At 27.8% G+C, this 13,286-nt stretch overlaps 2 protein-coding genes across 6 annotated transcripts; one reads left to right on the top strand and one right to left on the bottom strand.

Annotated features, from left to right (window-relative positions):
• Nucleotides 1-95: 95 nt before the first annotated feature.
• Nucleotides 96-4,402, bottom strand: LOC132951902 (replication factor C subunit 2). Of its 2 annotated transcripts, XM_061023952.1 has the most exons (8): nt 3,966-4,402; nt 3,746-3,857; nt 3,432-3,640; nt 3,173-3,368; nt 2,875-3,084; nt 2,696-2,809; nt 1,797-1,916; nt 96-587 (listed from the first exon to the last, which is right to left on the bottom strand). In XM_061023952.1, exons 1-7 carry the CDS (start codon nt 4,112-4,114, stop codon nt 1,809-1,811), a joined length of 1,098 nt encoding a protein of 365 aa, XP_060879935.1. In that variant the 5' UTR covers nt 4,115-4,402; the 3' UTR covers nt 96-587; nt 1,797-1,808. The 2 variants fall into 2 exon arrangements, with proteins under 2 accessions (XP_060879935.1, XP_060879934.1); XM_061023951.1 differs by lacking the exon at nt 96-587 and having other exon boundaries at nt 1,585-1,916; nt 3,966-4,401.
• An 828-nt stretch (nt 4,403-5,230) lies between these two features.
• LOC132951901 (serine/arginine-rich splicing factor 4-like) lies at nt 5,231-9,559 on the top strand. Of its 4 annotated transcripts, XM_061023949.1 has the most exons (8): nt 5,231-5,385; nt 5,477-5,564; nt 5,633-5,797; nt 6,927-7,092; nt 7,369-7,428; nt 7,915-8,062; nt 8,136-8,271; nt 8,332-9,559. In XM_061023949.1, the coding sequence occupies exons 3-8, from the start codon at nt 5,660-5,662 to the stop codon at nt 9,268-9,270; spliced, it is 1,587 nt and encodes a 528-aa protein (XP_060879932.1). In that variant the 5' UTR covers nt 5,231-5,385; nt 5,477-5,564; nt 5,633-5,659; the 3' UTR covers nt 9,271-9,559. The 4 variants fall into 4 exon arrangements, with proteins under 4 accessions (XP_060879932.1, XP_060879929.1, XP_060879933.1 ...); XM_061023946.1 differs by having other exon boundaries at nt 5,477-5,797; XM_061023950.1 differs by having other exon boundaries at nt 5,256-5,564.
• The last annotated feature ends 3,727 nt before the right edge of the window (nt 9,560-13,286 follow it).

The raw sequence follows: 13,286 nt of genomic DNA, 5'->3' as shown, positions 1-13,286 counted from the left end.
AATACATTTATAATTTAGTTTATGAATGACCACCATTTGATAATAATTTTTATTATACTGGATTATTTAAATTTAAAGACATTGTGATTGTTGAAACTTATAAGACAAAATCAATTTGTAGTATATTATATAAAAATAAAATGATTCAGCAATGTTAAGATTCAAACAAATGAAAATCTATATTTTTATTAGCACAGTCCAATTCGACTCTTTTATCTTATAACAAAGTTCCCAAAAAAAGGTTGCATCATAACTTGCATAAAATGTTGGAAACAGCGGTATGGTGACTGGTAATTTCAGAGGAAATTGCCTCTTGAGATTTTTCTTAAATAGAGGGGCGGGTGGTAGCCGGTGGGTCCCCTAGTAAATGTAATATGATATACTCAATAGGTAGTCGATAATAACGATCTGAAATATAATTAGTTATATTATATTAATACATTATTATGTATAAATACTTGAGAAATTTGTAACTTGCCTCTGTAAAATTTTTATTTTGCCACGCCACTGGTTGGAAGTTTATTTTTGAGATTTCTTTTATTATACTTACTGCATCTCAAGTTAACATTGATGCTTATATCAATACACTACGCAGTGATCAAGAAAAATAGAAAACAAGTAGATTCAATCAATACATTAAATAAATACATATTAAACAGTTACATTTTTTTTTTTAATAAACTGCTTTTTAAAAAACTATTAATAAATAGTTTCATAGAGTCATGTACGGTTTCACTGTATTGTAAATGTAATTATTTTTATGTGAACATGTTAAGAATGATAATATAAATTATTTATTCAAGGAAAAAAATAAAAGTCATTGTTATGTTGACATGTTGTGGGTCTCAAACATTTTCAAAGTGGGTAGAATTGTTAAAAGTTTGGGAACCTCTAATTTACTAAATGTACAGCTGCCGTCACTAGATAATTACAGACCATTCCAGTGGTATTTCAGAAAGTTGTTACCTGTTATTAAATGTGTAGTGTAAACTGCTGTAGTAAGCATCTGATTATTTTTATAACATGAATGAATACTTGAGATCACTATCCTAACTTTTATTTTATTGGTCTCAAATATTGATTGATATCAACTTTCTAATGTAGTGTACTAATGTGAATAGTGGTTTTAGCTGAATTTTAGCACAAATTGCATCTTATTTAAAGTTATTTCTACCCTCCTGTGGTATTTTTTCTTCGGCAAATTTAAAAGAATTTATATTTGTTAAAAATACTCATGCCGTATGAACAATCACTAAACATATTTTAACAAATCAATAATGAGCTAATGATCCCTTTAACACAATTTGGTGGCCCACAATAAGTCCATTAAATTTATACATTTTGTTTACAACCCAGTATTGACATTTTTTAGTTATAAGGAATCATATTGAATTAAAATAGATTGCATGAGCTAATTTTGAGTTTATAGAGAAGCTGTCTTTTAACTGAATAATTGGGATACGTGATTTCACCAGATTAATTTTTTTTATTACATTTGGCAAGGTTTACTTTTGATGATACACCAAATACTATTTAATCAATATAATTTATTAATTTAATTTTAAACAAAAAAGGCATAAACAATTTAATATTTACATAGAGGTTGTTTAATTTTCTAAAATATGTATGTATAAAAAAAATGTGATTTACATTAAAGTTTATGAAACACAAGAGAATGAATATGAATGTGTTTTTGTGTACCATACTTTCAAATATTATGAATAATCCAATATTTCTTAGTTACATCAGCTTTATTATTATATTATAGTGAAATAATGACATTTATGTTATCATACATTTTAACTTATTTAACCGCCTGTTTTGGCAGCTGCTGTGCACAACTTGGCTAATAATCCTGACAATTGAAGTAATGAGTTCATTCCTTCCACAATCCTTATGTGAACCATTCCAATCTCCTGAAATATAAATACATTTTATAACATTTAGGTATTTTAAGCTTAAGTTTAAGATAACAGTTCAAAAAATGAATAGACTTATAAATATTAATGTTTAGATTTTAAATATTCAAACACAAAAATAAGTTTATCGGTTAAGAAACACATAACCAACACAAAAATATTATTGCAATAATTTAAAACCTTATCATAATTGTAATAAAAATTTTAAATAGATCAACTAGGGAATGACATGGTCTCTGCTGTTATCATATGTTAAGAGGACGCTACCTTGCATTTGTTGTTTCTGATATTTCACACGTACGAGATAGAATATTTGTATTCAATAGTTTCAATAGTGTGCTGCAAGTATTGATATTGGAGTAAATTAATCTATTATTAAAATTTGTTGATAAGAATATTATCTGTGCTTAAGCGTTGGCTTATTGATTTCTTCTATATTTTAATTTTCAAGCAAGAAATAAGTATGTGACATTTCACAAATTAATAATGCTCATACCTCGCTTGGAAATTAAAATATCGAACACAAGCCGACGCTTAAGCACAGGCTATATCAATTCACTCTAATAATTAACAGCACACTATTGAAACTATAGTGAAAGAAAATTTGCCATGTGTATATAACAAAGACAACAAATGAATGGGTAGCGTCCTCTTAATATTGTCTTCAAAGTTTCAACTACTCAATTTCAATACAATGTAATATTAATGATTACCAAATGGTTTTATATAATACAAGTTGAAGAATGCCTAATGTATGATAAACCCTTTTATTTTACCTGTACAAATTTTAATTTCAGAGATTCTTTGATTTCCAAATGTTTAGCAACTCTAAATATGTTTGTAATGATGTCTTCAGGGGCATAACCGAGTTTCCATAAATGGGCCATTATCTACATAAAAAAAAACAATTTAACTCTTAGAATCTTTGAAACTAACATCTTAATAATGATCTTACTTTATAAGCCTTAGAAATATTTTGGTCAGCACATTCCAATAACATTTCTTTAACAAGTAAGGGATGTGGCTCGTCACAAACTTTAAATACGTTTGTGCTATCGACGTGTCTAAATCCATTCCATGTAGATTGTAAGTTGTTTAACGCTTGTCGCATGTCACCTTGAGCAGTAAATACAACAGCTTCCAAACCATCGGCACTGAACGATACCTGTACGCAGAAATTAATATATACACAGGAACTTATGATTTAAAATAATTATAATAAGTACATAATGCATATTACATAATTACATTACCTCTTCGGATTTGCAGACTTTAAGCATCTGAGTCATGACCTCTTGATCAGAAAGTTTTCCATATCGCAACATGGCACAACGTGACTGAATCGCTTCAATAATTTTGTCACTATTGTTACAGGCAAGTGCAAATCTTGTTGTATTACTCCATAATTCCATAGTACGTCTAAGTGCTTGCTGAGCTCCATCAGTCATACTAATAAAAAAGAATATTAATAGAGTAATAAATAAATAATATTTTAACTTAGTATTTAGTTACCTATCGGCTTCGTCCAAAATAATTATTTTGTGTCTACCAGGGGGCAATGTGACTTTTTGTTGGGCAAACATTTTGATTTTGTTTCTTACAGTATCAATACCACGGTCACTGGATGCATTTAATTCTAGTACAGCTTCTTTGAAAGCACCTCCTAGAAGTATTCTAGCTAGAGCCAATATCGTTGTAGTTTTACCAACACCAGGAGGACCCTATTAACCATATGTAAAAGTTAATACAATTAGTTACTACTGTCGAATATATTAAAATAATAATAATAAAAAAAAAAAAAAATGTAATTTGTTCATTGTGCTCACCGCAATAATTATGTTTGGTACATTTCCGCATGAAGAAAACTTTTCCAATCGCAAAACAGTTTCTTCATTTCCAACAATGTCTGTGAATGATTTCGGACGATATTTTTCAATCCTGAATATTATACCATACAAATAATGAGAATACCTCTTATTACCCCCTATTTTCTTACCCTACTATGGATAGGTACTATGTTTATCAGTAGGTCCATGTTGTACTTACCATGGCGTATTTAAATCACTTTTAACAGTTTTCGTTTGAGGAGGCACAGTAGTAAACACATTGTTCGTACTGGTAGAACATCCTTCCATGGGATCTATTACGGCCAAGGTTGAGGTTGAGGCACCTTCTTCTGGGTTATCGACTTCCATTTCAAAGTTGCGGTTCAAATGATAAATACAGGCGACCTTAGCCAATAAACACTAGATATTATACGTGTATTTTACAGGCAAAATATGATTGAAAAGCACTGTCCACAAGAATCAATTAGTCCTATGAATCAAATTTGAAGAAATTATTTTTAAAGTATAACATTTTTGGGTAGCATCTCGCATAGTCGTCGCATGCAGAATGTAGAAGTGGGCATTTTGGACAGCTTATGATACAGACAGTGATGTTTGGAGTTTTTGCCTCATAATAATATTGTTTGAAAGGGCGGGAAAGATAACACTATCTATAACATTTTTTTGTTTGGAAAAAAATTAGGTTATGTAATTTTTTGGACATCCGCAAAAGATAATATTATTATTCTTCACGATTGACATCGTCCATAGATAATAGAAAACAAGTAGATTCTATCATTACATTTACAATAAATATATTATATTAAACAATCAAATTTTTTTTTAAAATTAACTACTTTTTAAAAAATTATCAATAATTGATACGAATAAACTGTTTTAGAAATATCAATGAAGTACAATATCTTAATTCGTGATTTTTATTATTCAGTTTATGAATAAAACTATAGCTAACAAATATTCGATAGTTCCTAATAATATAGACTATCGAGCAACGTTCGACAGTACAAACTATTCGGTAGTGCCCACCACTAATAATTATAGCGTGAGATATTATCGACTACCATCGTAGCTTCTAAATTGATGTTCTTTTTATCCTTTTTATTGAGTTTATGTGATAAAAATGTCATAGCTGCATTTTGCACGCGATTTAAGATATATGTGATACAGCAATCTGCATAGATACATTCTAGTTTTCTGAAATCATTATTAGGCATGGCCCAAAACAGTGCTCTACGTTTTTCAACTATCTAATATTAAAGTTATAAGAAATCAATCAAAAACAGTTGAAACACGAAAAGAGGTGAACTGTATGGAATCTGCGATTCCTAGCGGTTAGCGGGATGTTTCAAAAATTAATTTTGAATCTTGATCCTAACGGACTTATGAAGGGAATATGAAACCACTAGTGATTAGTGATAAGAATATAAGGCATAAATTCTGTCCGTGGTGTTTACTGTTTACACTTGATTACAAGCATGCATGTTCGGCGTTCGCCATGTCCATGAATTCATGATTACAATTTACAAGTTTCAACAATAATAATAGAGATATAATTTTGCATTAGATACTTATGTTATAATTAAATATATATGAATTAAAATGCTGAATGGCAAATGCGTGTAAGTGATCAGTGATGTGACAAAATAGATACTTGATAGTTTAAAGTTTAACTATTATTAGTCATGAATTAATGTTTTTGTCTTTTATAAGCTATGGAGAAGTCAAGTACAAGTATTTGGATCGGACACTCGTGACGAAAGTAACAAGAGGCTATTAAACTTATAGAAGTCTACCATAAGTACAGCGTAACAATATTATTATGCTATACTCTTGATCTGATGTCAAATGTCGTCTGATGAGAATTAGGTATTGAACTGTCAACGAAGTGTGATAATGGATTTATCAACAGAAGAACTGCTTAGCAGAAAAGAGACGTTGAAACAATTTGAAAACTATATTGATAAAACAAGTAACACGTTAAAGTGTTTTATTGAAAAAATTGGATGGACATTGGATAAAACTCCAGTCAATGTAAATATTAAATACTTCACTAATCTGTAATCTCTAACTTTGATGAATAGTTTTATAGCTTATTTTAATATTGCATGGAATTCAATTCACAAGTCAATTCTAACAGTTCCAAAAGATGTATCGCTTATTATTAGATATTGATTTTTCTTATTTTTTTAATGAGTAATTAGTATTCCAAGATCAAAAGTCTATATTAATTATTAGTAAAATATTATTAATTTATAACAGCGTTTCCCAAACTTTTCATTCAATTTAGACTCTTAGAGATTAGAACAAATTTTTATTTTCTAAATAGGACTTAATAACCCCATGCGTGTCTATTTCTTAGAAATAATGTACAGCATAGACAATTTTATGTTTAGAATATTACATTTTTTAACTCAGTTAATTTTAATACTAGAATGAATTGACCTTGGAATTGAACCTATTATCAATTTTAAAATTAAGGCAAAATATTATCATAATATATTATTTTCTATTCTATTACCACAGAATAGAAGAAATCTATTACTGTACCTACCTATATTATGTAGGTTTTTTTTATATTTTAATTTTAAACTTAAAAAAAAGTTTTGAAATTGTAATTGTTCAAAATTCACTTTAGTTTTAAAAACAGATTATTTTAAATGTAAAATTTGCTAAATTATATGTTACCGAGACAGAGACAACACATATTTCATTGGTATTATATTTTATTTTTGAAAAAAATTACCTTTAATTCTATATCTTGGATAGTTATTTAAAATTAATATTTCAATATTTAAGGACAAGTTTATGTATCCCAATTTGAGAAACTGTTATTGACACAAAGAAACCTCCCTTGTGGTAAAATAAGTTCAAAATAATAAATAAATTGTCAAAGATTTATATAGGCGGTTTTATTTATTATTTTTCATTAATTCTACTATGAAGATATGCAACATATTATCAAACTGTAGCTTATTTTTTTCTACATGTAGTTTTTTTTGTATTAACGACAAAATGCTGTTTTAGAAATATGTCAAATAATTTGAAGTCCTTTAGTCATATTACTAAAGTCTACTTAAAACAATTTTAAATCAAAATTATTAAGACAGCTTTACAAATGTATTATTAATATCTTTATTTATGTGTACTTATTTCCTTTAAGGATAAATTGGCAAAGTGTCCATTCAATAATGAACACAGAATGCCACCATCCACACTTGAAGTTCATTGTCAAAAGTGTATATTGAAAAGAAATGGATACGATTCATCTCATTCGTTTTATCCTTCTTATAATTTGTCAACACCTTTGGCCCACACTGTTAAAATAGGTATAATAAATAAAACTTTTTTCTTCTTTTAATACTTAATCAATTATTATTATTATGAATTTATACTTGAAAACCAATCTTGTAGTTTTTACGATAAATAATAGAATTTGTGTTTTTCACATAATATGTTAGATGTTAAAAATGACTTCGTTCCTTGACATCAATGTAGTGATAAATTCAACAATATAATTTGTATGTTTCAAGGGATACATTGATTATTTTATAATTTTTTTTCGTTTTATTTAATAAACAATATTTTATCTTACCTTGTTACAGATGAAATCACTCAAATGCGTATTTTGAAAACTGCCTTCGAGGAATCAAATTCAACATTAAGTTAGTAAAAATAGAAAACTAATTAATATTATTTATTGAATACATCAATAAAATAATTTTTATAACAGCTAATGAATCTTTTTCAGATATGATAAAAGAATATTTGGTACAAGATATTTTACAATATCTCATTATACATAACAAAAAAATACTTATATCCTTTTTAACTATTCTATTTGATGATAATAATAATAATTATAATATTTTGTTATTACTCCAATTATAATAAAAATTGATTGTACCTATTAATTTCAACAGTTTTTCAACTATTTGTTCTTTTTTTTTAAATTTGACAAAAACATTTGGATTTATATCTTGCTTGAAGAACGTTATTATACATTCTTTTCTATTTGAGGTAAATAGACCTCTTGAGAAAAAAATATCTTTATTTACTAGCTATTTTTCATTCATGTTTATTTTTGCAGTAAATATTATGTACATTTCTAATACAGTTATTAAAAAAAAATATTTATACTTTTATTTTAGATATAAATCTTGAGCCTAGAGAAGTTTCCCAAAGTATAGAACGTTATGTTTGTGATTTTACTCCTGACGAGAGAAGAGTATTATATGATACTGCTGTAAAATACACCAAACTACCTAATCACAAAAATGTGATAAATGATTTAACAGGGTAATGTTCAAATAAAATATATTAGTTATTTGTGAATCATTTTTAAATAAATTATTATTCATATTAATTTTAGTGTGGATGTTTATAATAAAACTGACGATAAACCCAAAACTGAGCTTGAGGTTTTGCAAGAGCAAAGAGACTTAAAACGTAGGAGTGCTGCTTATCGAGGAAAAAAAGTTCACACAGATAGAAAATCTTATGTTGAGGTAAGTTAAATGCATGCAAATTAGTATTTAATTTTTCAATTAATCTTTTTGATTATTTAGATTTTAAGAGAAGTAGTTGAAGGATTAACAAATAATTTGGCCCATTCAGAAGATAAATCAGTGTGCGTCCAAACTTCAAATACCATTGCAGAAACTATACCAAATGATCGTTTTGTGTACAAGTATGCAGGTAATCAAAGTTATGATGGTAATCCATATACTCGCTGGCTTGATATTGAAACAGAGGAATCTAAATTATTTAAGTATTGTCAAAAGGAGAGTCAGAATTCATATCAAGAAGCTTCTACATCTAGAATTTATTGTAAAGATCAAACTGGTTTTAAAAAATCAAGAAAAAGTAAATCTAAATCAAGAGAAAGAAAAACGTCCACTAGTGAATTAAAATTAAGATCTAGAAGATCTTGGTCTCGCACAGTATGTAAATCAAGAAAAAGTAGATCTAATTCAAGAGAAAGAAAAACGTCCACTAATGAATTAAAATTAAAGAGATCTAGGAGATCTAGATCTAGCTCAGCATGTAAAGAAACCAAATATAAGAAACCTAAAATTCGTTCTAAATCCAAAGAATATGTATCAGTAGAAAGTAAACATAAAAGATCTAGAAAACGTAAAACTCGATCAAAATCTAAAGAAAGTGAGTCTAGAAGGCACAGAAGTCGATCGATATCTTTAGAAAATACAGATAAAAGATCTAAGAAGCATAGAACTAAGTCTGAGTCAAAAGAACTTGAAAAGATTAAATGTTCTAGAAGTCTTACAAATTATAATAAGTTGTTAAATGAAAAAGACTCTGCAATACAATTTAAGCCAAAAAATACTCATAAAAAAAAAAAAAAACATAAAAGTAAAAAAAATCGTTCTAAAAGTCCAAGAAGATCTTATAAAAATAATAAAAACAACGCTATTGAAGTTAGTGAAAACATTGATGACAAAATATCAAATGATAACGATGTCGTCCATTCCATCTATCAGTCATAAAACTTGTCGGTTAAAAATTGATGATTGGGTTTGCACCATAATGTAATTTATTATGATGTGCTGTCATTAAGCATTTTTATTGATTGAAAGTTATATCAATTATTTAATATGGTATAATGATTTTGTGTTTTCATTAAAACACAACTATATAATTTCAAAGAAAAATAAGATTTATTAATAAAAAATATTTTTAATTTGTAATAATATTTGTAATAAAGACAATCTATCAATTTAAAAATTGTAATTTTCACGTGTGATTTTGAATCATTAAAACTTTTTGAATTAAAAATTTCATAATTTTTTTAACTGAATATTGAATGTAGTTGATAATTTAAATATTGAACTGTATAAGGATATATTATTTTCTATTTGAAATGTGAGCCATAAAGGTATACTGAAAATATAATATGTAGTATACAACTACTAAACTAGTATTTTTTCTTTAAATACGCAAACTAGACATACATTTTTAATCAAATCAGTACACAATGGTTTTTAATTTTTTCGTTTGTTTTAGGGGATCAAATTGAATTTGAATTCTGTATTGCATCTAATAAATTCAACTATGGTATAGGACACTATAGGTACATTAAACATAATTACACAACCATTGTAAGACTGATAATATTATGTGTATACTAATCTACAGAGTATAGATATTTATATCAATGCATTGATTAGAGTGAAACTTCCTTATAACAAAGTATAGGGAACAAAATAAATTTCTCATATAGAAGAATTTGTTAAATAGAATTACAAATTTTTAAATTTAAATTAAATTAAATTAATTGCATATTTTTTATTGTATTAGAAAAAGCATAAAATATATTATACGTCATATTAGGTATACCTTATTTAAACATATTGAATGAGTTTAATTAATTTTTTTATCTTAATTTAAAAAAATTAATCATAATAAACGTATGGAAAATTGATAAAAATTAATGTTTTGACATATGTTTTGAACGTATTCAAAAATAGCAGAAAATTCGATCATTTACGTCAATATTGGAACTGCAGTAAAACTAACCAGCTTGCCTACCAATGTCTTATCTTTATCAGATACAATAAAAAGTACATGCTTTTCACCATGTTTTGTTATACTATGATCTATGTTAAGTAAATATGCCTATTTTGATGATAAAAATTAAAAACTCAAATTTATATCTTAAGCAAATTAAATTATAGTAATATATTATATAGATGATGTAACAATAATAAATAATTTATTTGATTCATTAAAAGCTCAATTTGATTTTTATGTTTAAATTATTAACTTTATCAAGAAAAGTTTTTATTTTGATGAAAATCAACATTTGTTAGTTTGAAAGTTTTTTGAAGAAAAATAAATTAAAGATAAGTTCTTAGCTAAAAGGAAACAATTTTATTATTATACAATTTGTTTTCAAACGGTAAAAAAAAATATTTTTATTTTTATTAAAATTGTTTACTCAATGTAAAATGTATTTTACACTAAAATGATCACACGGCGTTCTAGGTAGGCAATTTAGCTACACTTATGTCGTGGGTCCTATTTTTCGATATCTCAGTCATTACTAATTAGAAAAATGAAAGAGTGCATTTGGACTTGAGATGTAAGGTGAAAATATTGGAAGAAGTATAATATTTTTATTTTATATAAGGCGAAAAAAAATATACTTATTTCAATAAAATTATGTCCAACCGAATTTAATTTTGTAGGTACCTAACTAAAAATTAATTTTATGCTAACAAAAAATACTTTAAATAAACCTACTTGTGTTATTGATTCAATAACGTTAGCGTGTTTTATAAAATGCAGATACTATTTAAGTATTTTTTTTGAATTTTTAATAGTCTTTTTTTAGTGACAACTTTACCATGGCCGGTGCAAGAAAATAATAGAATCTGAAAACAAAATATACATAATAGAGTCCCCTATTATAACGATCTTTAAGGGTTTTATATAATCAGATCATTATATCCAGATGACAAAAACAAACTACACAGCACACGTGAGATATAATTATATAAAACCAACCAAGTACATGGCTGGAAATCGTTTTATCCGGAATATCGTTATATATCATATATACGGCATTGTAATATGCTGATTCTACTGTAAATACGTCCACCGGGCACCGAACTTGACCGTAGCCCGCCTTTGTATAGTTGTCCTCAACATGGCTTGGAGGTTAGTGCAGTGGTTTTCAACCTTTTTATAATCACGGCCCCCCTATTTTCTATGTTTTTCTAATGCGACACATTCAAATACATTTTTTTTATTCATCCAAATTGAATTTAATTACCTAGGTAGGTACTGATAAAATATTTACAAAGTATAAAACCACGATTAGCTTACATTTAAAAATGTAATTTTTAAATATAATATATAAATGCAAGTACAAGTTTACCGAACAAACAATTTGGTTTAGCTACCTTCTTTAAAGCGAAGCTTGAGTTGAAGGTAGCGAGTTATTTTCTTAGATATTACACAACATATACAATTTACAATTTACAATTTATAACAAAACCATTATTTCGTTCATTATTTTTGGCGACGTCCAAACTATCATTCACGACCCCCCCCCCCCCCCCCCAGGTTGAAAACCACTGGCTTAGTGTGTGTGTATGTAGTATGGTACTATATAGATAATTAATAATTAAATGTCTATGTGAATAATTTGTGAGTGTGTTGCATTAACAAATTTATCGGACCGTAAAAAATAGTTTTTCAAGGGAAACATATTAAAGTGTATTGTTTTAAAATATATAGTATTCGGGATATTACCCTAAGGGGCATATGATGTATATAGGTACTAGGTATATACTATATATTCTAGTATAATATTATGTGGTTTTCGGTGTTATCGCATTTATACTAATTGTCATGCGAAAATTGTATGGATTTTAAATAATGATAATGAAAAACAGTATACCGACACGCTTGACCAGACTTGGGTCGGCCGAATTGTCTAACTGATAATAATGTATGCGACCCCGGGGGCCATCTGGAACATTTTCATTTGCAGATAGGCAACTCCGTCCTCACACGCGTCCGTATTATACTTATCACATGTTCACATTTCATTGTACATTTCAGATTGTGAAAATAAAAATTGTGTTAAAAACAAAAACTCTCGCCGGTGCTCAGCCCCTGGCTGTTTGCCCACGATTGTCGCGCCACTATATTACTTATCATTCAGTGTCACCAACTGCTGGCGTGTTCGAAAGTTCAAAGCATATTGTTTTTAATTAAAAATATTTATCTCCGATTTAAACTTCAATCCCGCAGACACTGTAGACTATAAAAGTATAAATCGTCGGGTTGGGTTTTCTCATTGAAATCTGTAGACGCTTGTAACACTATACAAATAACAGACAACAGTAATTCACGGTCATATAATATCATATTATTATGTTGGTCACCAGTGCCGTGCTGACTTTCATTGGCGACCAATGGCAATAATATTTGGCATCCCTATTAAACATACATATTAAAAAATTTGCCGCCCTTTAAGATGTCACAGCGTTTGCCGCCATAGGGCACTTGCCCCATTTGCCACCTCCTTGGCACGGCTCTGTTGGTATCATAGTATACAAAATATTATTATATTATCATCCGAAATCCAATCTTCATTAACACACCCCCAGAGAAAAAAAAATTACGCGATCAGTTAATGACTGGTCATAAACAATTTAGAGAATAAAAAGCTATTAAAAACGTCGTATTATTTCCGTTTGTTAAAATACTGCAATGATTATATTATCATGTTTGATGGTTATTAATTTATTATTATTACACATAGGTTACGTATAGGTCCGTACAATCCGCAACGTTATAATATGTTAATATAAAATCATAAACATATATATTGTACAGTAGGTACCTACTAGGTATAGATTTCCATTGTATATAATATTATGTATTATAGAGGTACCATTTTAATTATTATCGATAAGACAACGACTGCTGCTATAAAATATGCGCGAATGTGAATAATGCAAACGCGAAGGGTCGGAATCGCCAAGTGCTA

This window comes from Metopolophium dirhodum, chromosome 9, assembly GCF_019925205.1.
Source record: "Metopolophium dirhodum isolate CAU chromosome 9, ASM1992520v1, whole genome shotgun sequence".
Lineage (NCBI taxonomy): Eukaryota > Metazoa > Arthropoda > Insecta > Hemiptera > Aphididae > Metopolophium > Metopolophium dirhodum.
Note: the sequence above shows the minus strand (reverse complement) of the source record. Positions and strands in the feature narration are given on the sequence as shown.

What these genes read in the sequence shown, in the direction of transcription:
- LOC132951902 (XM_061023952.1), bottom strand. Translation starts at nt 4,114, where the DNA reads ATGGAAGTCGATAACCCAGAAGAAGGTGCCTCAACCTCAACCTTGGCC. An exon ending in ATATTTCTAAGGCTTATAAA is followed by an intron (nt 2,810 to 2,874) that starts GTAAGATCATTA and finishes TTTTTTATGTAG; the next exon opens with ATAATGGCCCATTTATGGAA. An exon ending in TGAAATTAAAATTTGTACAG is followed by an intron (nt 1,917 to 2,695) that starts GTAAAATAAAAG and finishes TTTATATTTCAG; the next exon opens with GAGATTGGAATGGTTCACAT.
- LOC132951901 (XM_061023949.1), top strand. Translation starts at nt 5,660, where the DNA reads ATGGATTTATCAACAGAAGAACTGCTTAGCAGAAAAGAGACGTTGAAA. An exon ending in TGGATAAAACTCCAGTCAAT is followed by an intron (nt 5,798 to 6,926) that starts GTAAATATTAAA and finishes ATTTCCTTTAAG; the next exon opens with GATAAATTGGCAAAGTGTCC. An exon ending in ATAGAAAATCTTATGTTGAG is followed by an intron (nt 8,272 to 8,331) that starts GTAAGTTAAATG and finishes TTGATTATTTAG; the next exon opens with ATTTTAAGAGAAGTAGTTGA.